This window comes from Microcaecilia unicolor, chromosome 4, assembly GCF_901765095.1.
Source record: "Microcaecilia unicolor chromosome 4, aMicUni1.1, whole genome shotgun sequence".
Lineage (NCBI taxonomy): Eukaryota > Metazoa > Chordata > Amphibia > Gymnophiona > Siphonopidae > Microcaecilia > Microcaecilia unicolor.
Genome location: NC_044034.1, coordinates 147,506,400 through 147,532,321, shown reverse-complemented (window position 1 = coordinate 147,532,321; position 25,922 = coordinate 147,506,400). Strand labels below are relative to the sequence as shown.

At 42.0% G+C, this 25,922-nt stretch overlaps 1 protein-coding gene across 1 annotated transcript in view; it reads left to right on the top strand.

Annotated features, from left to right (window-relative positions):
* Positions 1 to 25,922, top strand: part of NELL1 (neural EGFL like 1) — a 633,167-nt gene that overhangs the window by 432,874 nt on the left and 174,371 nt on the right. The window contains exon 14 of the mRNA XM_030200710.1: positions 9,343 to 9,465. Within this exon, the coding sequence (XP_030056570.1) occupies positions 9,343 to 9,465 (123 nt within the window). The remainder of the gene's footprint in view (positions 1 to 9,342; positions 9,466 to 25,922) is intronic.

Genomic DNA, 25,922 nt, shown 5'->3' with positions numbered 1-25,922 from the left:
GAAGCCCCACTCTAGCCCATCCAAATCTGCCCAGCCATGGTCAGGGCACAGACCATAGAAATCTGCCCAGGACTGGCTTTGCTTCTCAATTACTGGTGCTGCCATCTAGTCACTGTTAAGTTTGTTTGATTGCATGCCTTCTATAGAGGATTCCTTTGTGTTTAGCCCATGCATTTTAAAATTCTGTTACCATTTTCATCTCCACCACCTCCCACGGGAGGGCATTCCAGGTATTTACCACCCTCTCCATGAAAAAGTACTTCCTGACATTATTCCTGAGTCAGCTCCTCTACAACCTAAATTCATGTCATCTAATTCTACCACCTTCCCATCTCTGAAAAAGGTTTGTTTGTATATTAATACCTTTCAAATATTTGAATGTCTGTATCATATCACTCCTGTCTCAATTTTCCTCAAGGGTATACATCTTCAGGTCATCAATTCTCTCCTCATATGTCTTGTGGCACAAACCTCATACAATTTTCATTGCTTTTCTCTGGACCTCTTTAAGTCTTTTAACCTCCAAAACTGAACCCAATATCCCAAGTGGGACTTCACCAACTTGTACAAGGGCATCAACACCTCCTTTCTTTTGCTGGTTATACTCTCTCTATGCATGCTTCTGGCCATGGCCACCACCTTGTCACATTGTTTCACCACCTTGAGATCCTTGGACACCATCACCCTAAGGTCCTTCTCCTGAGCTGTGCTCATCAATCTCTTGCTTCCTATTTCATACATCATTTTTAGATTTCTGCACCCGAAGTGCATCACTCTGCATTTCTTGGCATTAAACTTTAACTTTGACCATTCTTCTAATTTTTGGAGCTCTCTTCTCATTGTTTCTATTTCCTCCAGGGTATCCCTTCTATTGGCTATCTTCACGTCATCCACAAGAAGGCAAACTTTTCCTTCTAACCCTTCAGCAGTGTCTCTCACAAATATATTAAACAGAATCGGCCTCAGTACCGACCCCTGTGGCACCCCACTGCTCACCTTCATTTCCTCCGAGCGGATTCCATTTACCACCACCCTCTGCCACCTATTAGTCAACCAGTTTCCAATTCAGTCCACCACTTTGGGTCCCAAGTTCAGCCCTCTCAGCTTATTCAGGAGTCTTCTGTGAGAAACCATATCAAAGTGGTGAGTAGGGTTGTTGAAAAGCAAGCAGTAAAGTGCAGGGGTTGAGAAGGGGTAGAAATGTAAGAGGAATGGGGTGAAGTGTGAAGTGTGAAGGGGCTGTGGCAGGCTGAGAAAAAGAACTGGCAGCAAAGGCAGGAACTTTACATGATGGTGGGCTAAATAGGTGGGGTGGGGGGGCAATGAACAAGAGAAGCAGCACAGCACCAGTACAGAGAGAGAGAGAGAGAGAGAGAGAAAGAGTGTCTGTATGTATGTCTGAAATGTATATGCCATTATTCTATCATTTATGCATGTATAGCCCCTAAAATGTACAACTCATTTTGAATATTGACCTGAAAAGCACTTAAATACATCACAACACCACTCTTTCATCATGCAAACTTTTACCCCAGGGTTGCCTAAACATGATTTGCAGGAAAACATGTCTTCTCATTGGTACATGAATTTTTATCCACATACTCTCATGCACAATTTCACAGGATGCTTTTCCTCATGTAAAATATGATGTACATATGAAAAATACTTACTACTGAACATGAAAGCTTTTTATCTTGCTCTGTTCAAATCACTCTAGTTTTGAGAACTTATGTTTTCTGAATACCACATAAATGCTTTTGAAAAGCAACTTGGTTATGTTTAAATCCTTATAAAATAGAGGTTTGCTGGGTTAGCAGAAGATAAACTTGAGATATACAGTAAATTTAAATCTAAATTGGATGCGATAATGCTTCCTTTAAAGAAGAAGATGTGGGGTTAAATCTTGCTGTCCATATTTCCTCTGTGGTTAAAATTGCTTTTATTTAAATCCAAGCACTTAATCTTTTATGCCTCTGTTATCAAATATCTGATTTGAACACAGTAATGTTTGTGAGTAGTAGCATCTCATTTAGATTACTGCGACATGTCTGCCGTTGAAGCAACCAACAAGTGAACTAGTGGAATGGGCAATTTGTGGTGTCAGTTTTAAGGAGTATATAGCTCCTGTATTAAAGAGTCTTCATTGGCTAAATTTGATGGTTACATTTTAAGTACTTATCTTGACTTTAAAGGCCCTAAACAGATTCTATGTAGGCCATCCAAATTTGGGCATGGATCCCAGATCCACGTATAAACTAATTAATCAATTAGGTGCTAACAATCAATTATTGAAGGTAACAAGCACTTAATTGACAATAATTAGATCTTATGACGGATCTCTCGACACCCTATTCTATAACGTGTGATTAAATTTCATAGCACACAGCTCAAAAGGGGTGTGGCCATGGGAGGGGCATGGATGGGTCAGGGACGTTTCCAGAAATTAGGCATGATGTTACAGAATACTGTTGTTTGTGCTCCTCCAGGGCCGCCAAGAGACTGGGCTGGGCTGCCCGCCTCCTCGAAGTCATCATCGTTGCCGCCTCCCTCCGTCCACCACCGGGCCGGGCCCCCCTGAATTCAAATCATAGCGCCTCACCTCGACCTCGCTCCATGTGAAAGAAGCGCAGCAGCGGCAGTCTGCAGATCGCCTCCCTTCGGGCCTTCCCTCCCTGTGTCTTGTCCTCGCGCAATTTATGTCAGACGAGGGCGGGACACAGAGAGGGAAGGCCCGAAGAGAGGCGATCTGCAGACTGCCTCTGCTGTGCTTCTTTCACATGGAGCGAGGTCGAGGTGAGGTGCTATGATTTGAATTCAGGGGGGCCCGGCCCGGTGGTGGATGGAGGGGTCGGGTGGAGGGGACTGCGGCACCAGGCCCCCCCGGAGGCCCGGGCCCGGGGAATTTTGTCCCCCCTGCCCCCCCCCCCCTTGGCGGCCCTTTGCTCCTCACTGCCATCACCATCAGATGGTATGAGCATTTGCACCAGCTTTTGGCAGTCGTGTTTGCGTCCAGAGTTAGATGCGATAAGCCATGAAGCCAGTATTCTGTAATAGGTGCTCTGCTTAGTATGGATCTTAATGGTGCCTAATTTTGGGTGCAATTTACTGAATCTGGCCTTAGGGGTGTACAGTGCCATTTTTTTTTCATTTCAATTCATTATTCTTTGATCATTGTGAGGAACAGTAGCTTTAACTGCCTTGCTCAATAGATTTGGCATCTATGCAGGACAAAACATCAATTGTGTGGGTCTCACCACAAATGATCTGTGTAGAAAAAAAACCCCAGCTGACTCGTTTCTGTGGCTTGTAGTAATTCTGAGGTTTGCCTCAGATCACCAGTATTTCAGCATATCAGCTGTGCTGAAACCACCTCATAAATGCTAACATTTGCATGGTAAACTTTGAGTGCCTATCCAGTGTCCAGTTGCCTAATATGGAAGGAAATATAGTTCTCTTGCTTTGTTGACAAACTGAGTGAATTCAGAACTACAGGTTAGCAGACAACTTGGAGGTAGTTTGCAAGATTCAAAGTTCACATAAAGACAGTTTTTTTTTAAGAATCAGCAATGTTGTACTTGCAGAATAGAAGTGTATATTCATTAGTGTGTTTGTAAGAAGCACATTAACCTTCAAATTAATGCGTACTAAGTTGTTTAATGTGTTAAAATGTTTTAATGCAAACTGGAAAAATTGTCCATAAATCATGGAAAAGTCAAAAAAATGAAAGGAAAATGAACTAAAACTTTTGTTCAAAGGACATTTGCATTGAAAGTGCAGACTTTTTAGGGACTCAGTACTTGAAATGTATTTTCCAGGCCTCTGGCATAAGTGGTATTTATTTTAGGGGGTTTTCTTCAATGATAACGCCAAAACATAAATACCATAAATCTTTGAAGACAATTTTTAATCACACTGTAGACCATAATTCCATTATAAATTAAAATTACGGGGATCTATTACTAAAGCTTAGTGTGTACTAATAGACATTAGTGTGCACTAAAAGCCACATTGCCCATAGGTACCCAGCACTTAACATGCGCTAATGTCCATTAGTATTTGCTAAGCTTTAGTAAATAAATAGAACATAAGAATAGCCATATTGGGTCAGACCAATGTTCTGTCCAGCACAGTATCCTGCTTCCAGTAGTGGCCTATCCAGGTCACAAGTATCTGGCAGAAACACAGTTAGTAGCACCATTCCATGCTAAATCCCCAGGGCAAGCAGAGTCTTCCCCCATGTTCATCTCGATAACAGGCTGTGGACTTTTCCTCCCAGAATTTGTCCAAACCGTTTTTTTAAAACCAGAACTTAACTATTCTTTGAGTGAAAAAAATATTTCCTTCTATTTCATTGAGTGTCCCCTGGTCTTTTGCACTTTTTGAATGACAGAAAAACCAATTCACCTCCATCCATTCCACTCCACTCAGGATTTTGTACACCTCAATCATTTCCCCCCCCTACTACTACTACTTGACATTTCTGAAGCGCTACTAGGGTTACGCAGCGCTGTACAATTTAACATAGAAGGACAGTCCCTGCTCAAGGAGCTTACCATCTAAAGGACAAATGTACAGTCAGTCAAATAGGGGCAGTCAAATTGGGGCAGTCTAGATTTCCTGAAAGGTATAAAGGTTAGGTGCCGAAAGCAATATTGAAGAGGTGGGCTTTGAGCAAAGATTTGAAGATGGGTAGGGAGGGGGCTTGGTGTAAGGGCTCAGGAAGTTTATTCCAAGCATAGATTGAGGCGAGGCAGAATGAGCGGAGCCTGGAGTTGGTGGTGGTGGAGAAGGGTACTGAGAGGAGGGATTTGTCCTGTGAGCGGAGGTTACGGACGGGAACGTAAGGGGAAATGAGGGTAGAGAGGTAATGAGGGGCTGCAAACTGAGTGCATTTGTAGGTAAGAAGGAGAAGCTTGAACTGTATGCGGTTTCTGATTGGAAGCCCCTCAGCTGTCTCTTTTCCAAGCTGAAGAACCCTAACCTCTTTAGCCTTTCCTCATATGGGAGCAGTTCCATTCCCGCTATCATTTTAGTCGCTCTTCTTTAAACCTTTTCTAATTCCACTATACCTCTTTTGAGATGTGATGACCAGAATTGAACACAATACTCAAGGTGAGGTCAGACCATGGAGCGATATAGAGGCATTATAATATTTTTAGTCTTATTTTGCATCCCTCTCCTAATAATTCCTAGCATCCTGTTTGCTTTTTTCGCTGCCATCACACACTGGGTAAAAAATTTCAGTATATTGTCTATAAAGACACCTAGGTCTTTTTCTTGAGTACTGATCCCTATGGCACTCCACTATTCAACCTCCTCCCTCCTCCATTGAGAAAAATGGCCATTTAACCCTACCCTCTGTTTTCTGTCCAATAACCAATTCCTAATCCACACCAGAACATTGCCTCCTATCCTATGACACTTTAATTTTCTCACAAAGAGGGGCATTTTCGAAAGAAACGTCCAAGTTGGAATTTGGATGTCTTCGTAAAATGTCCAATTCCGGAGCTGGGGAAAACTGTATTTTTGAAAAAAAGATGAACGTCCAGCTTTCGTTTCGAAAATACCAAGGATGTCCTTGGATTTTTATGTCCCTAGACATGGACATCTTTGACTTTCGGCGATTTTTGAAACCAAAGACGTCCATGTGAAAAAGATCCAAATGCAAGCCATATGGACGTGGGAGGAGCCAGCATTTGTAGTGCACTGGTCCCCCTGATATGCCAGGACACCAACCGGGCACCCTAGGGGGCACTGCAGTGGACTTCATAAAATGCTCCCAGGTACATAGCTCCTTTACCTTGTGTGCTGAACTCCCCCCAACCCCCCCCCCCCCAAACCCACTATACACCACTACCATAGCCCTTACAGGTGAAGGGGGCACCTATATGTAGGTACAATGGGTTTCTGGTGGGTTTTGGAGGGTTCACAGTTTCCTGCACAAATGTAACAGGTAGTGGGGGGATGGGCCTGGGTCCACCTGTCTGAATTGCACCAATATACTCCGGGGACCTGCATACTGCTGTCATGGACCTGAGTATGATATCTGAGGTTGGCATGAAGGCTGGCACAAAATATTTTTTAAAGATGTTTTTTGAGGGTGGGAGGGGGTTAGTGACCACTGGGGGAGTAATGGGAGGTCATCCCCGATTCCCTCCGGTGGCCATCTGGTCATTTGGGACACCTTTTTGTGCCTTATTCATTATAAAAAAACCATGTTATGTCCCTGCTTTTTTCGATTATAGCTCAAAGACATCCAAGTCTTAGGCACGCCCAAGTCCCACCTTCACCACGCCTCAGATATACCCCCTTGAGATTTGGACGTCCTTGCGACAGACTGCAGTTGGAGACGTACGAAATCAGGTTTCGATTATACCGATTTGGATATCTCTGGGAGATGGACGTCCATGTTCTGATTTATGTCGAAAGATGGATGTCCATATCTTTCGAAAATGAGCCTGAACGTCTCTCATGAGGAACTTTGTTAAAAGCTTTCTGAAAATCTAGATACACTACATCAACCAGCTCACCTTTATCCATATGTTTATTCATGCCTTCAAAGAAATGAAGCAAGTTGGTGAGGCAAGACGTCCCATGGCTGAATCCATGCTGACCCTGTCCTATTAAACCATGTGTTCTGTAATTATATTCTTTATAATAGTTTCAACAATTTTGGCCAGCACTGAAGTCAGGCTTACTGGTCTGTAATTACTTGGATCACCCCTGGAATTCTTTTTAAAAACTGGTGTCACATTGGCCACCCTCCAATCCTTAGTTACTACAATGACTTTAATGACAGGTTACAGATCCACTAGCAGCAGATCAGCAATTTCATGTTCGAGTTCTTTCAATACCCTGGGGCGTATACCATCCAGTCCAGGTGATTTATCAATCTTTAATGATATTATATAGAACTAAGAGTCGAGGTACCACATTCTGCTGCCACTGATGGTTCTCTGTCAGTGGAGATATGACAAGTTATATGGCTTAAAATGAACACCTCTTTCTGGGGATGAATGGAGCCACTGATTCAGAAAGAGATAGTTCTAGATTGCACATTGTATGTAACCATTATTTCCATTAAACGCCCCCCCAAAAAGCAAACAAGGATTCAAAAAGAGGGATAATCACAGTTCCCTGCTGGGAACACAAGCAGGGTTTCCATCATCTCCCAGAGTCCAGTAGTATGCCAACCTTATTCCCAGCAGGGCCATCCTGCAAGACAGAGCAAGGCTTTACTTCACAGATCCTGTTTATACATCTCTATCACTATAGGAGCCATAGTCCATTCATGCAATTATTCACTTTCTGATTAATGTGGCTAATGCTATAAAAAGCCACCTAGTGTTTGGTAGCAAGAAGGTCTGTAAATAGTGGCATTCTAGTCATCTACAAGTGCACATGGTCACTTACATGTGTAACTAGCATTTTTTTAGAATACTGAAAAGCAGAAAAGTTTATGTATTATAAACCATTTTGTTTTGCATGCAAGTGAAGCGGTATAGCAAATGATGAATGATAATAAACGATAAACACTATGCTTTGATGGCACATACTTTGCCAGGGAAATTATGCATGGGCAAAGTGCACTTGTATGCATGTAAATTGTAGAATACTATAATTTACATGCATTCATGCATCCTTCTAGCACAGGGATTTACTCTAGCTATAGGGCTGGTGTAAGTGGTCACACCTAGATATATACTCATTCTCTGCCATTTGCACTAGAATTCTGTAAGTAAAAGTACTTTTCTTTATAAATTGACTAGAGTACCATAACCAGTGCCTATGGTGTCCTGGCATGTCAAGGGGACCAGTGCACTACAAATGCTGGCTCCTTCCATGACCAAAGGGCTTGCATTTGGTTGTTTCTTGAGATGGGCGTCCTTGGTTTTCATTATTGCCAAAAATCAGAAATGACCAAGTCTAGGGACGACCATCTCTAAGGACGACCTAAATTTCAAGATTTGAGCGTCCCCGACCGTATTATCGAAATGAAAGATGGACATCCTTCTTGTTTCGATAATACAGGTTTCTCCGCCCCTCCATCGGGACGTTTTGCGAGGACATCCTCAGCAAAACTTGGATGTCCCTTTCGATTATGCCCCTCTTAGTGACTTAGTCCTTGTATTTTTGGAAAGGGTAAACAAGTGATTCACTTCTACCTCTTCCACTCCACTCATGATTTTATAGACCCCTATCTATCTATCTATCTATCTATCTATCTATCTATCTATCTATCTATCTATCAGTAGCATTGCTGAAAATTTACATATAACTTTAACAGAGTTCTTATCTGCTTAAAATTATACCATCTTTTACCCATTGGCACTTAAGCATATAAATTATGGCCCTTATTTTAGAAAGATCCACCCACATAAATAGCAGCTTTTCTATGTGTAGATTGTCATACACGTGCAAAGACAATTTAAGAAACCATTATCTACACATAAGTATGCACACCATGTGGAGATAGCAAAGGGGGTATGGTTAGACCATGGAGAGGGAGTGGTCTGGGCAGGCCTACAATATTGACCTGGATTCCCCATCTTATAAGGGGATCCACATTGATATAAAAAATCTGGATGCTAACATTTACACCTGCCCCGAGGCATGTGTAGGTACTTGCTGGAAAGGGGTGCTTGTAAAGGCAAGGTCAACCCTCCCAATCAACCCCTACCTCCTTCTGACATCAAGCCCCTCACCTGTTGGCCCTTCCAGCAGAAATAACAGCCTCCCCTGGCAGACATAGCCCCCTCCCCCAATTCCAACCTCTGGCAAACCTCCCACCTCTGATCACATTCCTGGGGCATCCAGTGGTCCCTGGCTTCCTGGCTTCTAGTGGGTGCAAGAGATATACCCCAGTCGCTTCTGCTCTTCTGAGTCCTGGGTTTAAAATGGTGCCCATGACCCCTAGTGGTAATCTCGTGGTACTACTACTAGAAATCAGGCTGCAAATAAAGGCAGTCTTGTCAGTTTCTAATCATACAGTACTCACTTTACATTTCTTCTGTTGTTGATCTGTGGGAGTTCAGAACTGAAATACCTTTTCCTGCAGATCTGTGTAAACAAAATCTGGATCTGTTTTATTATCTATTATTTTATTCCTGTGGCATTGTGTGTTCTCTCTGCTTTGGCTTTCCTCAGCTAGCTTCCCTCAAGTTCAGGAGGAATAAGCAAACAACCCCATGCATGGAAAGATAATTGTATCCTGAAATTGAATGAGCCAGACTCTACATCCAGCTACCTGCTGGGTTCAGCCATTCCTGCATCCTAACACTTTAAGTCGCTCTTTAAACTTCAGATCGGTTGGTCTTTCTATTTTATTTTTTTTTCTTGTAGAACATGATGAATGTGGCAGCGGACAGCTCAACTGTGATGAGAATGCAGTCTGCATTAACACTGTCAGGGGACATAGCTGCACCTGCAAACCTGGATATGTAGGAAATGGGACCATCTGCCAGGGTAGGTCTCTTTCTCCAGGAGGTTGATAAAAGTGTTACTGCAGACTCTATTAATATGTTTGATAGTCATCCATGGCAAGTTGCAAGACCAGGCCCCTGTCAAAAATTCCACATTGAATATATCACCTGTCAATCTTATGCTACACAGACAGGAAGAAAATTGATTTCTGCACATCTTCCTGCCATGGGAGGAATAGGTTTGGCACATTAAACATAATGATAATTCATAGGTTTATTGCAGATGAACTTTGCTTTGTGTCTGGTACAGTGCATTCATATTGGAGATGACAAGAAGAGGAATGGCTTCTACATTCTCTAAACCTAAACGGTCAATATGAAGGGTTTAATGCACTGGGAAATTTAATTTGCAACACAACAATAGAATGAGAATGTCTATGCAGAAGCCTGGAAATTGTTCACCAACAGCTTTTCAGATGGATAAGGAGAAAAAGTTTATTTGTCTGTGATCAATTCATCATGACTATTAATATGTAAACCCTAATACAATGTTTTTGGTAAACACTGTGCTTTACTAGATAAATGGTCACACAAGGCCTTTTCCTTGAAAAGTCTGTGTTGAAGCACCAGGCAATATATGTAACATGCTGCTGTTACGTGAGAAACACAGAATGGGGACAGATGGGGTTTCTAGATATCAGAGCACCAAGGGGGGGGGGGGGGAGTTATCAGTGTTAAGATTATTATTTTACTGTTAACCTGGATTATTATTAACTGGGTCTCAATGCATAAAATGGGACCTATGCTAAAATAGTATGAATTAGTGGTAAAGTAACATATCTTAAGAGTAGCCCACGTTGATAACTTCCCCCCTAAATTATACACCAGAGCAACATCACTTCCATCTTTTAATGAATTAGGGGGGCCTTTTACTAAGCCATGGTAGTGATTTTTTAGTTCACGGTAGAAATTAGCTGGCAGTAAACGCCGAATCACTTATTATATTCCTATGGGCATCTCTGCATTTACTGCCAGCTGATTTCTATCGCGAGCTAAGAACGCTACCATGGCTTAGTAAAAGACCCCTTAGATATTTTTATTGCTTTGGTCATCTTAGAAAGAGAAGTCTGCTCTTCCTTTGCATTTTGTTTATTTGTATGTTTGTTTTTGTCTTTTTCTGAATGGCATGTTAGTTCCTGAAAAATAGCCAAGATATTTTTAAAATCCACCCAGTCAAAAGGAATTTGTATTAATTTATTGATCTTTATTTCTGTGCTTCAAATGAAATAACATGGCCCTCACAACAGCTGTGGAAATACTCACCATATTTCTTTTCATTTTCTTTGCTGTGGTTCCTTTCTCTGTGTTGTACAGAGAAGTATCAGAAGTGACCAAAATGCTAATGCTTCAATGAACTTCTGCTCACGTTTTCCCTTAAAGCAATCTGCTGCCTAACCATGGCAAATTCAAATTTTCTATGATTAAGAAACAAATTTTAGGTAAATAGAACAGAACATTTTTGTGCCGTGTTTGATAGTAAAGTCCTTCTGCTGAAGGATCCATATTTTATGTGCAGTGATTGGTAACCAGAAGTGTTTAGAAACCTTTCAGGCTCATTTTTGAAAGAGAAGGATGCCCATCTTTCGACACAAATTGCAAGATGGGCGTCCTTCTCACAGGGTCACCCAAATCGGTATAATTGAAAGCTGATTTTGGGCGTCCCCAACTGCTTTCTGCAGCGGGGATGACCAAAGTTCACAGGGGCGTGTCGGAGGCATAGCGAAGGCGGGGCTTGGGCGTGCCTAACATATGGATGTTCTCGGCCCATAATTGAAAAAAAAGGGCGTCCCTGATGAGCACTTGGACGACTTTACCTCGTTCTGTTTTTCTTATGACCAAGGCACAAAAAGGTGGCCGAAATGACCAGATGACCACCATAGAGAATCAAGGATGACCTCTTCTTATGCCCCTAGTGGTCACTAACCCCCTCCCATCCTCAAAAAAACATCTTTACAAATATTTTGTGCCAGCCTCTATGCCAGCCTCAAATGTCATATTCAGGTCCATCACAGCAGTGTGCAGGTCCCTGGAGCAGTTTTAGTGAGTGCAGTGCACTTCAGGCAGGCGGACTCAGGCCCATCCCCCCCCTACCTGTTACACTTGTGGTGGTAAATGTGAGCCCTCTAAAACCCACCACAAACCTACTGTACCCACATCTAGGTGCCCCCTTCACCCATAAGGGCTATGGTAGTGGTGTGCAGTTGTGGGGAGTGGGTTATGTGGGGCTCAGCACACAAGGTAAGGGAACTATGTACCTGGGAGCTTTTTCTGAAGTCCACTGCAGTGCCCCTAGGGTGCCCGGTTGGTGTCCTGGCATGTCACTACGAATGCTGGCTCCTCCCATGACCAAATGGCTTGCATTTGGTCATTTCTGAGATGGGCGTCCTTAGTTTCCATTATCGCTGAAAATCAGACCAAGTCTAAGGACGACCATCTCTAGGGACTACCTAAATGTTAAGATTTGGGCGTCCCTGACCGTATTATCGAAACAAAAGATGGACGCCCGTCTTGTTTCGATAATACGGGTTTCCCTGCCCCTTCGCTGGGATGTCCTGCGAGGACGTCCTCAGGAAAACGTGGGCGCCCCTTTCGATTATGCCCCTCCATGTGTGTCCCAGGTCTGGGATGACAACTAGTATTACAAGCAAAATGCAATCCTGGCACCTAAAGTACAATGCTGGTACTCTGAAGAAGATAAATTGTTGATTTAAACTGGAGTCTTACACCAGTGGTTCTCTACTACTACTACTACTACTATTTAGCATTTCTATAGCGCTACAAGGCATACGCAGCGCTGTACAAACATAGAAGAAAGACAGTCCCTGCTCAAAGAGCTTACAATCTAATAGACAAAAAATAAATAAAGTAAGCAAATCAAATCAATTAATGTGAACGGGAAGGAAGAGAGGAGGGTAGGTGGAGGCGAGTGGTTACAAGTGGTTACGAGTCAAAAGCAATGTTAAAGAGGTGGGTTTTCAGTCTAGATTTAAAGGTGGCCAAGGATGGGGCAAGACGTAGGGGCTCAGGAAGTTTATTCCAGGCGTAGGGTGCAGCGAGATAGAAGGCGCGAAGTCTGGAGTTGGCAGTAGTGGAGAAGGGAACAGATAAGAAGGATTTATCCATGGAGCGGAGTGCACGGGAAGGGGTGTAGGGAAGGACGAGTGTGGAGAGATACTGGGGAGCAGCAGAGTGAATACATTTATAGGTTAGTAGAAGAAGTTTGAACAGGATGCGAAAACGGATAGGGAGCCAGTGAAGGGTCTTGAGGAGAGGGGTAGTATGAGTAAAGCGACCCTGGCGGAAGATGAGACGGGCAGCAGAGTTTTGAACCGACTGGAGAGGGGAGAGGTGACTAAGTGGGAGGCCAGCAAGAAGCAGATTGCAGTAGTCTAAACGAGAGGTGACAAGGGTGTGGATGAGGGTTTTGGTAGAGTGCTCGGAAAGAAAGGGGCGGATTTTACGGATGTTGTAAAGAAAGAAACGACAGGTCTTGGCGGTCTGCTGGATATGAGCAGAGAAGGAGAGAGAAGAGTCAAAGATGACCCCAAGGTTTCGAGCTGAGGAGACAGGGAGAATGAGAGAGCCATCAACAGAAATAGAAAACGGGGGGAGCGGGGAGGTGGGTTTGGGGGGGAAAATGAGAAGCTCGGTTTTGGTCATATTTAATTTCAGGTGGCGTTGAGACATCCAGGCAGCAATGTCAGACAAGCACGCTGAAACTTTGGTTTGGATGCAAGGTGAGATATCAGGGGTAGAAAGGTAGATTTGGGAGTCATCAGCATAGAGGTGGTAGGAAAAGCCATGGGATGAGATTAATGAACCAAGGGAAGAAGTGTAGATAGAAAAGAGGAGGGGACCAAGAACAGAACCCTGAGGTACACCGACAGGCAGAGGGATAGAAGTAGAAGAGGATCCACCAGAGTGAACACTAAAGGTGCGGAGGGAGAGGTAGGAAGAGAACCAGGAAAGGACAGAGCCCTGGAATCCAAGTGAGGACAGGGTATCGAGAAGTATGCTGTGATCGACAGTGTCAAAAGCAGCGGAAAGATCAAGAAGAATGAGGATGGAATATTGACCTCTGGATTTAGCCAGTAATAGGTCATTGGAGACTTTAGTAAGCGCAGTTTCAGTTGAGTGGAGAGGGCGAAAACCAGATTGTAATGGGTCAAGAATAGCATGTGAGGAGAGAAAATCAAGGCAGCGGCGGTGAACAGCACGCTCAAGTAATTTGGAGAGAAAAGGAAGGAGGGAGATGGGTCGGTAATTAGAGGGACAAGTAGGGTCAAGTGAAGGCTTCTTAAGGAGAGGTGTGACCACAGCATGTTTAAAGGAAGCAGGGACAGTCGCAGTGGAAAGTGAGAGGTTGAGAATGTGACAGATAAAAGGAATAAGAGTAGGAGAGATGGCTCCTTCCCACTGAACCAACTTAACCAACAAGATTACCGAATATGAATACGACAATGAACTAAGCTTTGGTCACCCAATTCATCCCAAACACTTAACGTGCTTACCTGACATAAAAATAAACACATAAAACCTGTCATAATCATGACATCTGTTAATCTCATCGGTCAACATAAATTGCAACCTTGTTCTATACAAACTGCTACAAATCTTCTGTAGACTCTCATTGTTCTATATAAATTGTAACCTGTTCTATACAAACTGTATCCAATTTACTCCAGAATCTTGTAAGCCACATTGAACCTACCAATATGTGGGGAATGTGGGATACAAATGCACAAATAAATAAATAGAAACTGGAAGAGCCATGGCAGCACTTCTTGATACCATGAATGCAGCAAAGAAATTAGCACTAATAGGTAGAAATTCCCAAACCTTCCTTGGGGTCCCCAGCCAGTCGGGTTTTCAAGATATCCTCAGTGAATATGGATAAGATAAATTTGCATAAACCTCATCAATTGCATTCACATCTATCTTGTAAATATTCATTGTGGATATCCTGAAAACCTGACTGGCTGGGGACCCCAAGGAAGGTTTGGGAATTTCTACCTATTAGTGCTAATTTCTTTGCTGCATTCATGGTATCAAGAAGTGCTGCCATGGCTCTTCCAGTTTCTATTTATTTATTTGTGCATTTGTATCCCACATTCCCCACATATTGGTAGGTTCAATGTGGCTTACAAGATTCTGGAGTAAATTGGATACAGTTTGTATAGAACAGGTTACAATTTATATAGAACAATGAGAGTCTACAGAAGATTTGTAGCAGTTTGTATAGAACAAGGTTGCAATTTATGTTGACCGATGAGATTAACAGATGTCATGATTATGACAGGTTTTATGTGTTTATTTTTATGTCAGGTAAGCACGTTAAGTGTTTGGGATGAATTGGGTGACCAAAGCTTAGTTCATTGTCGTATTCATATTCGGTAATCTTGTTGGTTAAGTTGGTTCAGTGGGAAGGAGCTGATTTTCGGCGATAATGGAAACCAAGGACGCCCATTTCAGAAACGACCAAATGCAAGCCCTTTGGTCGTGGGAGGAGCCAGCATTCATAGTGCACTGCTCCCCCTGACATGCCAGGACACCAACCGGGAACCCTAGGGGGCACTGCAGTGGACCATAAATTGCTTCCAGGAACATAGCTCCCTTACCTTGTATGCTGAGTCCCCCAAAACCCACTCCCCACAACTGTACACCACTTCCATAGCCTTTATGGGTGAAGGGGGGCACCTAGATGTGTGCATAGTGGGTTTGTGTTGGGTTTTGGAGGGCTCACATTTACCACCACAAGTGTAACAGGTAGGGGGGATGGGCCTGAGCCCACCTGGCTGAAGTGTACTGCACCTACTAAAACTGCTCCAGGGACCTGCATACCGCTGTGATGGACCTGAGTATGACATTTGAGGCTGGCATAGAGGCTGGCATAAAATATTTGTAAAGATGGTTTTTGAGGGTGGGAGGGGGTTAGTGGCCACTGGGGGCGTAAGGAGAGGTCATTCCCGATTCTCTCCGGTTGTCATCTGGTCATTTTGGCCACCTTTTTGTGCCTGGCTCATAAGAAAAACAGCACCAGGTAAAGTCGTCCAAGTGCTCGTCAGGGACGCCCTTTTTTTCCATTATGGGTCGAGGACATCTATGTGTTAGGCACGCCCAAGTCCCGCCTTCGCTATGCCTCCGACACGCCACCGTGAAGTTTGGTCATCCCTGTGACAGAAAGCAATTGGGGATGCCCAAAATCGGCTTTCCATTATACCAATTTGGGTGACCCTGTGAGAAGGACGTCCATCTTGTGATTTGTGTCGAACGATGGGCATCCTTCTCTTTCGTAAATAAGCCTGCTAGTCAGTCTGGTTTTCAGGATAACTGAGGGGGTAGATACAGAGGTGTGGCATTTAATTTAATTTGATCTGGGTATTGTTATTACATTTTACTTTGTGGTTCAAGGTGGATTACAAAGCACCAACGTTATACCAATGGTATCACAACCTTACTGTATTAGTTATAGTGGTAAAACTATTAGGTAAAAATAATTTCCTTGCATTTTTCAAAAACTCTCAGACTCCATTAAACATCTAAATTGATTTACAAAATAGCACCACAGTACATCTTCATAGTGAGTGCAGTGGCAAAACCCATATAAAGAGGTAAGGCACTTGCATTTCCAGTAACAAGTGCCATCCTTTGAACATCTAAAAAAATTCACAAAATAACCACATTTTTAATGCTTTCCTAAAATTCCTATAAGAAGACAAATTATGTGTATGAGATAGTAAGGAGTTCCAAACCATTGAATCACAGCTTGAAATTGCTCTGTGTCGGTTATTGCACAAATTATAATCCCTGGCATCTGGTAAATTCAGCTGAAGTTCTCCTGAGGAGCACAGCTGTCTTCTTGGCACATAAACAGTAGCAAAATCACTTAAGTAAACAGGAGCCATTCCATGTAAAATTTTGAAACCATCAGCATACGTTTAAAGAACACCTGAACTTCCACAGCCAACCAATGGAGTGAGATTAAATATGGAGTCTCCTGATCTAGGATAATTTTGCAATACCTGTAACCTATGAAGTTATCACTAAACCCAATAGTTTAATATTGTAGCATCCCAAGTGAGAGAGAGTCATCACCTGGACTTTCACATGAAGATGGACAGTCTCCAGAAAAACTTTAATCTGACATAAAACCCTGAACACTGGGAAAAGTTTCTTGACCATCATCCCTATTTGTGCTTCCTTTCGTAGCATAGAGGTGAATGACATCCAGGATTTTGGCTTCTCTACATAGGGAAGTGTTAATTCCTGCTAATAATTTGCTGAGGGAAAGACAGAGAATTTACAATTTATCCATGAACTATTTATTTTTTCAGGATTAAATTTAAGGCATTTCTCTGTATTCAGTCAATGATTTTGTCAAAAGAATTAGACATATAAAGTATATCTTGTAAAGTTGAACATAATTTCATAGATTCTATATAGTGTGACTTAAGTTGCATGTGCAAATCCGGTCATATTCTGGATTTGCGTGTACAACTTAATTAGTTAACAAGCCAATCAGCGCTGATAATTTCCACATAACAAGGAATTGTTGACACTGATTGGCATTAATTAGAATTTACACACAGACCTGCCTAAGCGTATTCTATAATGTGATGCACTTAAATTCTAAGTTGCATAGTTGAAAAGGGGGTATGGCTGTGGACCTGGAATGGGCGGGTTGTGGGCTTTCTAAAATCTATGTGCATTGTTATAGAATAAACCCAGCCCACTCATAATTTAGGTGTCAGCATTTATACCGTTTTACTTGGCATAACTGCCCATGACAAAATTTAGTCTTGCAGATTGCTGCTCAGTGTATTCTACAAACTACATGTAAATGTAGGCTTATTCTATAAAGTACGCCTAAATTTACTTTATAGAATACACCTAGGTGTATTTTGTTTCATCAACGATTTTTTTGGCATGATACATAGAATCTAATCTAATATGGGATTCCTAAAGATTTCAAAACAGGACCTAAAAAGTTTAATTATAAATTATGGGGCCCTTTTACTAAGGTGCACTGAAAAGTGGCCTGCACTGGTGTAGATGTGTGTGTTGGACGTGCACAGGTCCATTTTTCAGCGCACCTGCAAAAAAAGGCCTTTTTTGCCAAAAATGGATGAACTGCAAAATAAAAATCAGTGCGCATCCATTTTGGGCCTGAGACCTTACTGCCACCCATTGACTTAATGATAAGGTCTCAGGCGTTAACTGGGCAGTAATCATCAGTGCACCTACACTGCCGATTACCGCCCGGTTAGCACCATGTGGTAGAAAATAGAAATTATTTTCTGCTGCGTGTTTTGGACGCAAGTAGAAATTACAAATACTACCCAGGGCACGTGGTAGCTGGGTGGTAGTTCTAATTTGACCCACATTGTATGCAAGTAGGTACCTGGGTCATATTAAAAGGGCCCCTAAATAAAATGGGTAATAATGGAGAACACCGTGGAGCTCCTTGAGCCATGGGCCAGGCTGACAAGTATTGCCCTTGAATTTGACCATCAGCATCCTATTTTTTTATAAATAATGGTAAACCAATTAAAGACCTCACTGTCTACACAAATAAAACTTAAATGAGACAGCAACTGGGAATGAAGAACTAATCAAAAGCTGATAGGTCTGATTGCACTACAAAGACTTGATGGCATCTGATGATAATAACCCTCAATGTCATTAATAGAGCTGCTATCACAGCTTCAGTTTTATTTTAGCTCTGAAATCTTGATTGAATGGAATCTGGTATCTCATAGTCACATAGGTATGATTAGAATTGATGGCCATAATTGCCTTGATTACTTTGGCCAATACATGGGGTATTTTCCCCTGGATGATAAGTTGAAGATTGACTTACACAAGCTTGTCTCCGTTCAGTAGTGGAGTAAGAAAAATCTAACCCAAATGAGAAAGATAACAACCATTTGTTACAGAAGTATATACCCATTGCGTAACCCACTGTTGTATGTTTTCAGGCATATCCTTCAATAACCTGCCTAGCAAGGATCCGCTAGGCAACAACCTTTGGCAATTTTAAGAATCAGAGTCTGAATAGAATGAAAAGCAAAAGAGGTCCAATCAGTCACCAAGCACCCTCCACCTTCTCTAGCTACATTCCCTCCTCATGTCTCATTCTAAGGAGGGGGGGGGGGGGGGGGGGAGGACGGACAAGTATGACCTAAGGCATCTCAAATCCTATTTTGCATCTTCACTAAATTCTTTTGTGAAAAAGGGCAAAATTCTCTGCAATTATTGGCATTAATTAGATTTAATTGGCAAATGTATGCGCCTACATTAGGCACATATCCCCATTATTCTATAAAAGTGTGTGCTATGCCCATGCCCCTCCCATTTCCACACCCCCTAAAGAATGACCATATCTCAAACAATTATTACCTGAATTGGTTATTACTCTATCTACCATTAACTTTCTCGTTGCTTCATTTACAATTTCTCATAGATTCATAACCAATTCAGGTAATAAATAATTATTTGAGATATGGTCATTCTTTAGGGGGTGTGGAAATGGGAGGGGCATGGGCGTAGCACACACTTTTATAGAATAATGGGGATATGTGCCTAATGTAGGCGCATACATTTGTACCACATTTCAGTTGGTGCAAATGGCTACACCTAAAGTTAGGAGCAATTCCTGGGTGTAAGCACTATTCTGTAAACCATGTCTAACTTTAATCATGGTTTATAGAATAATGCTTTTTTTTTAGCTGATTTTTTTGATGCCATTTATAGAATCTAACCCTATATTGTGAACCTGGGTGGTGAGCCCTAGGACCGTAGCCGGACAACCGACCATGGCAGACAGGTCACCAGGGCCGTGCCTAGGGTCTCTGGTGCCCCCCTGCAGACTATCAGTTGGCGCCCCCCCCCCCCTCCGTCTAGCAGAGCAGGAACAGAAGGGAGCAGGCAAGTAAGCCGGACCTCAGGAAAAAATAGCACTGTATGTATCCCTCATTGATAAGTCTCTGACTCTAAAGTTTAGCAATTTCATTAAAGCAAAATGTATTTTCATAACACTTCAAAGATTTCCAACTCAAAATAGGAATGCTAATTCAAAATGTGAGCAAAGTCCTCTTAGTTTCCAAAGATTCTTTTTCTAATCTCCTTTGCACCAAAGGATATAATTCAGATCAAACATTTATCTCTGATCAACTATCTCAGATCAAATATTTATTTCAGATCAAGTATTAAGGTTTCCTTGCTTACAGTCACTTAAATCTACTTAGCCTTTATATACGTAGCTTATAGGATTTAAACACTCTTAAACTGAAAGTCACCTTTTTCTATTCTTCATAAACTTCAAGTAATCCTGAAATATTCAGATCCATTTCTCACTAGAGAAACCTCAAACTTCAATCTCCACCAACCTCTTTTCATTCATATTTTCTCATTTACCACATAATCAGGCACTCTTTTATAATTTCAGTCAACACACACAGGAACTCACAGCTGCGTGTCTCTCTTGGCCAAACCCACCGTGAGTTGCTGTCTCACTCTGTTCCCTTCCTGGCAGATTTCTAACAGAAGCTGATCATCGAATCAGAGAGCTCTATTTGAATGCAGATTAACATACAGACACTGTAATGGGAACTTTTAGTCAAAAACACTAGATAAACCCTTCGTTTTTGAATCAAATTTCACACTTTTGATCAGAGCCATGACCTATCATTAAGGCTGTAAACATTTCCATGTTTTTTATCCATAAATATGCAAATGAGAACCTCCCAAAAATGGACTACTTTGCATATGATTTAAACAAATCTGAGCATATGACAACCAAGTACAGACTCCCAGCACCTGAATTCTGCAATTAGATTTAATGCAAATACTTTTAAAACTTATTTTTAGCACTTTTAAAATTTCAGGTTCTCTTTAATTTGAATGCTGTTCAAGCTCTGAAGCTCACCCTGAGTGAGGAGTTATCCCCAAACCAAAGCATATATATAGCAATCTGGTTGCATTCTCTCAAATAATTTGAAGAGCCTGCCTGCCTCAGTGAATACTGCTGCGTTGCTTTCACTGCGAGTTTGCCATGAAAAGGAGGGCAGGGGAGATAGGAGAATCGCAACTTCAGGTAAAAGATTTTGCAAGTGAGTGGAAGGCAGGCACCCCCCTGCCTTGCTTACCACATTGGCATGGCCCTGCAGGTCACCTCCAGAGTAGAAGACAAGCTAGGCACAGCTGGAAGGTAGGAGACAAGGCAGAATCTTGGCAAGGCAGGAACTAGGAGACAAGCTAGACTTGGCAAGCAGGAACCAGGAGGCAAGTAGATTTGTCAAGGAGGAACCAGGAGACAAGCGGACTTGGCAAGCAGGAATCATAAAACAAGCAGACTTGGCAGCAGGAACCAGGAGACAAGTGAACTTGGCATCAGGAACCTGGAGACATGCAGACTTGACTAGAAGGAACCAGAATACAAGCAGACTTGGTCAGCAGGAACCAGGAGACAAGCGGACTTGGCAGCAGGAACCAGGAAACAAGTAGACCCAGTTGTAAAGGCACTCAAGGTGGGGCAGGGCTTGCCTAAAAGTGCCCTGGCCCATGATGTCACTCTGCCACACCCCTCCATCATGCTGCCACTAGCCCTACAACTCTTTGGCTATGGCATGTGCGCATGCCCTAGGTGGGCATGTATGACAGAAAAACGTGGGAGGAAGCCATCCCAGAGCTGCTCTATGGGTAAGTGAGGCAGGGTCAGGGCTGGGGTCACAGCAGCACCATGTCATATATATAGAATTAGGTAGGTGTGTTATGTATACTTTTATCTACTCATTTTCCTTTGGTGAATATTTGTACACCCCTGCATTTGTGGTGTTTGTAGAGTGTTATGCTTCAGAGATTTGTTAGTGCTTTAAGAATTAAGTGAGTGTAGCAGTCAGTAGTTCCTTGAATAACTGACCTTCTCAACTCTCTAGCTATTACACTCAAGCTAATTTTTTTTATTGCTGTGACAGGATTTCATTGTGTGAATAAATATTGCTATCACTTTACAAGTATACTAAAACCCCCTGCACCTCTATAATTTGGCAAGTCACAATAGTGGTATCAAGCAGGCCTGTCTATATCCTGCTGGACAGTGTGTGAGACCCTATTATTTTTTCACTGTGAGGAGTTTGTAAACTAGTGAGCAGTGTTACAAAGGGACGCCATTGCAAAAACAGAAAACATTTCTGTATTACTGGCACGCCGGTGTTCTTTGTGTTACTTACTTTCCTGTCTCAGCTCTTTTCTTCTGCTGCTGCAGTTCTCAGCTTGTCACTTGAAGTGCCGTTCTCCTCTTCTCTCAAATTATAGCTGCCCAGCTTTGCGGTTCCTCTGCAAAGGAGCCAGCACAGTAATAACCACCCTGCCTGAGCAGACAGGTAGCCATACCTTTTAATACAAACATTGGATCCCTTGTTAGCCAAATCATTATTCTGTCAATGTGGTACCTGAATACTAGACCAGTTATATAGCTGCTGTGTGCCTTCAGAAAGCACTTGTTTATGCCAGCTTAGTTGAGGCATTCAATATGTGCACATATGTTATCATTCGAAGAGGCAATATATCTCGAAGTATATCGAGCCTTCTAGTTCCTGCTCACCTGGCTTATGGAAAGATGGATTGAATGAGAACAGATTGGTTTTATTGTTCCCAGTTCTGTTTTTAATTTGTCAATGAGTTACACTTATTTTAAGGTCTTCAGGCAATCAGTGAAAAAGTACAATAAGGATTATTTCTGTTGTGAGCACAGGTTTGCTTAGCTGGTATTGAGAGTCGCTTTATATTGGCTACTTAAGTTGATGCAGACAGAACACATGTACATTCATATAAATAGTTCCTGTTTTCAAAAGAGAAAACGTATGTATACTTTTGATTTTCAAACTGATGCTTACATATGTATCTGGCAGTGGCAGACCCCTGTAGACATTTACACATACTTTAGACTTAGCATAAACGGATATGTGTATACATCCCATCACTGGGGAAACAAATTCTCCTGGGATAAAGAAGGTAACTCCAGCTGTATATAAGAGGACCATTTAGGTTTAGTCCATACTACCATACTTGAGGTGAATACCTTGGGACCTTGCTTGAGGTGGTGGTAGACCTGTGACAAAGACTACATGGGAGGTAGCAGGGGAGGACTAAATGCATTCCAGAAAGGTAGGGGAGAGAATTTCAACATCTTGAGGGAAACTGAGGACAAGGGAAATTGAATTGAATCCTAATCTGCATACTCATTTGCATACACAGAATGTGTGGGAGTCTGGACTGATTTAAAGGCCTAAGAGAAGGGAAACTGGACCCAGTGGTTCTCAGAGCCTGGAGAGGGGAACTGAAACCCCTTGGACTTAACTGGGGTGGAGTGGAAGGGTGTCCTGGAAGTTGACGAATTTCACCCTGAGAGAGAAGGGGATATACTAATTAATTGTCTCATTTTTCAATTAAATTGCATACACCCAAATTTGCACACACAATTTAAAGCACCATTTATAGAATTGCAGAGATAAGTTCTAAAGTCCAGCTGGCTCACTGCCAACAGATATTTTATACATATATTGGGTGCACTGTTTTTTTTCACATGTAAACCTGGGTTTTACACATGAAAAACCTTGTTAAAATCACCTCCAGTGTGTCTTTCTGTGTGACTTCATTCATTAGGTAAATCTCTTTTATCTGTACCTGTCTATTTCACTTCCTGCTCCAGACTCTGTTCCTTTTAACTTGCTGCACAATATGCCTGGAATAGACTTCCTAAATCCGTACTTCAAGCTCCAGCTCTGAATGCCTTCAAATCTAGGCTAAAAGCCCACATTTGTGAGGCTGCTTTTAATTCCTAACCCCTATTCTCTTGTTCAGTACCCATGTCTGTTTTATCATTCCCACCTTAAATAATTCCCTTATCCTTTATTTGTCCTGATTAGATTGTAAGCTCTGTCAAGCAGGGACATGTTCAGTGTACAGTGCTGCGTACGTCTAATAGTGCTATAGAAATGATAAGTAGTAGTAGATATTCAGCCAGCTATGGTCAGTAGTTTTGTTGGCTGACATTGGCTTTATACCTGGATATTCAGTGTTGGGCCATGCCCAGATACTAGCACTGAATATTCAAGCACACGTGGCCAGCTCAAACTTAGTGGGTTACGTACAATATTCAGCAGCTAACTGGCTAAGATTACCTGCGTAAAGCTAGGGCTGTGTTTTATGCATTCCTATTTTTGCAGTTATCCTATCTGGTTAAGTGCTGAATATCAGCACTTAACTGGCTAGGTGCCAACTTTGTTCCCAGAATGCCCACAAAATGGTTAACTGTCTAGTGCCATATACCAGGCACTATCCAGTTAAGTGCCGCTTAATATGGCCGATTAGCACAGGACAAGCAATTTAAACAGCCAGGAGCCTTTCTGGCTGCTTAAATAATTTTTGATCTCGACCCCATAGATTTTTCTCTCAAAGTGCTGGCTTTTTAAAATAAATCTCTGGCAATATATGGCATTGTGTGATCTTGTCATACAGTCTCACAATTATCTCAGTTGAAGACATGAGATAGCAGGTTATTGGAATACCTTATGCCTGGCAAGGATTGGTGTTCATTTAAAAAAGCATGCATTGTATTTTATCACAAATGTGAATTTGGGTCTAATGAGAACATCTGTCATTAGAGCTTCTGACCAAGCGATGCCACTTTCTACCACTGACTGTGTAGATCACTGGGTAATTCACTTTCTTTCCCTACTGCTTGGGCCATGTCATTTGTTATACACCAGTTTGGTGCTAGAGGGAGCTCCATAGAAAACTCTAAAAGAAAGTTCATGGGAATGCTGGGAACTGTAGTCTTTATATAACGTGGTATTGATTCCTTCACTTAGAAAGCCAGTCAATAGAAATAGTATAAAATAAAACATAGAAAAGAAAATAAGATGATACCTTTTTTATTGGACTAACTTAATACATTTTTTGATTAGCTTTTGAAGGTAGCCCTTCTTCGTCAGATTGGACATAAGCAAATGTTGGTAGATGACAGTATATATAAGTGAAACATCAAAGCATTTCAGTGACAGTCTAACAGGATGAGGGTGAATAGGTGAGACACAGGAAGAGTCAGGTGGATAAGGGACAGGGAGATATGCATGGAGATAGAAGGGTGACAAAGCAGTACAATTTTATGGTTTATAATGGGCTAGAAAACCCAGATCTTTGTTAAGTCCTATCTAGTGGGTGTCAAAATGTTTAATCATTCTGACTTCAAAGGTCTTACGTTCCTGTATTGTTTTAAAGTTCCCTTTCAGGATTTTTACTATGAAATCACTGGTACAGTGTTCTGGTTGTGTAAAGTGCTGCCTCACAGGCGTGACATCTTTATTGGTACTAGCATTTTTTACACTGAATAATATATACCACATTGGAAGATGAGCACGTGAAAGATTCCTTAATGTTGAATATTTTTCCTTTGTGAATGACCGTGGGGTCCTGTGAAATGGTTTGGCATAGTTTGCAGATGGATGTAGTGCAAGGATGTGTGCTATTCTCTTCTTTTTGAGTCTGTGTTGGGAGCTTACTTCTAATTAGCTTGTATTTTAAATTGGGTGGCTGTTGGAAGGCCAGCACTGGTGGGGATGGGAATATCTCTTTCAGTAATTCATCCTCCTGGAGTAGAGGCTGTAGATCTTTTAAGATTTTTCTTAATTTTTCCAGCTCTGGGTTGTATGTCACTATAAGGGGGATTCTGTCTGTGGCTTTTTTTCTTTGTACTGTAGCAGATTTTCCCTTGGTGTTTTGAGGGAGGAGGCAATATTCTTAGAGCTTATTTTGGGGTTGTAGCCTTTCTGTTCAAAGGATGCAGTCAGGATTTCAAGGTGTCTGTCTCTGTCCCCTGGGTCAGAGCAGATATGGTGGTACCTTGTGGCTTGGCTGTAAATAATTGATCTTTTTATATGTGAAGGGTGGAAGCTGGAGTTGTGGAGGTAGCTGCATTTGTCTGTGGGTTTCTTGTATATGGATGTTTGTATATAGCCATCACTGATTGAGACTATGGTGTCCAAAAATTGACTTTTTCTGGGGAGTAATCAATTTTTAATCTGATTGTAGGATGGTATGTATTGAAGGAATTGTAAAATTGTTTCAGAGTTTCTTCTCCCTCAGTCCAAATCATAAAAATGTCATTGATGTACCTGTAATATTTTAGGGGTTTGGTCTGGTATGTATTCAGAAATGTCTCTTCCAACTCAGCCATAAAGAGGTTGGCATATTGGTGTGCTGTCCTGGTGCCCATCGCAGTGCCCATTATTTGTGGATAGATATCATTGTTAAAGCGGAAATAGTTGTGAGTTAAAATAAATTTGATTAATTTTGTAATAGTTTCTGGTGAGTATTGATGGTCCAGTGTGGATGTTTTTAGGAACTTCTCACATGCAGCTATGCCATCCACATGGGGAA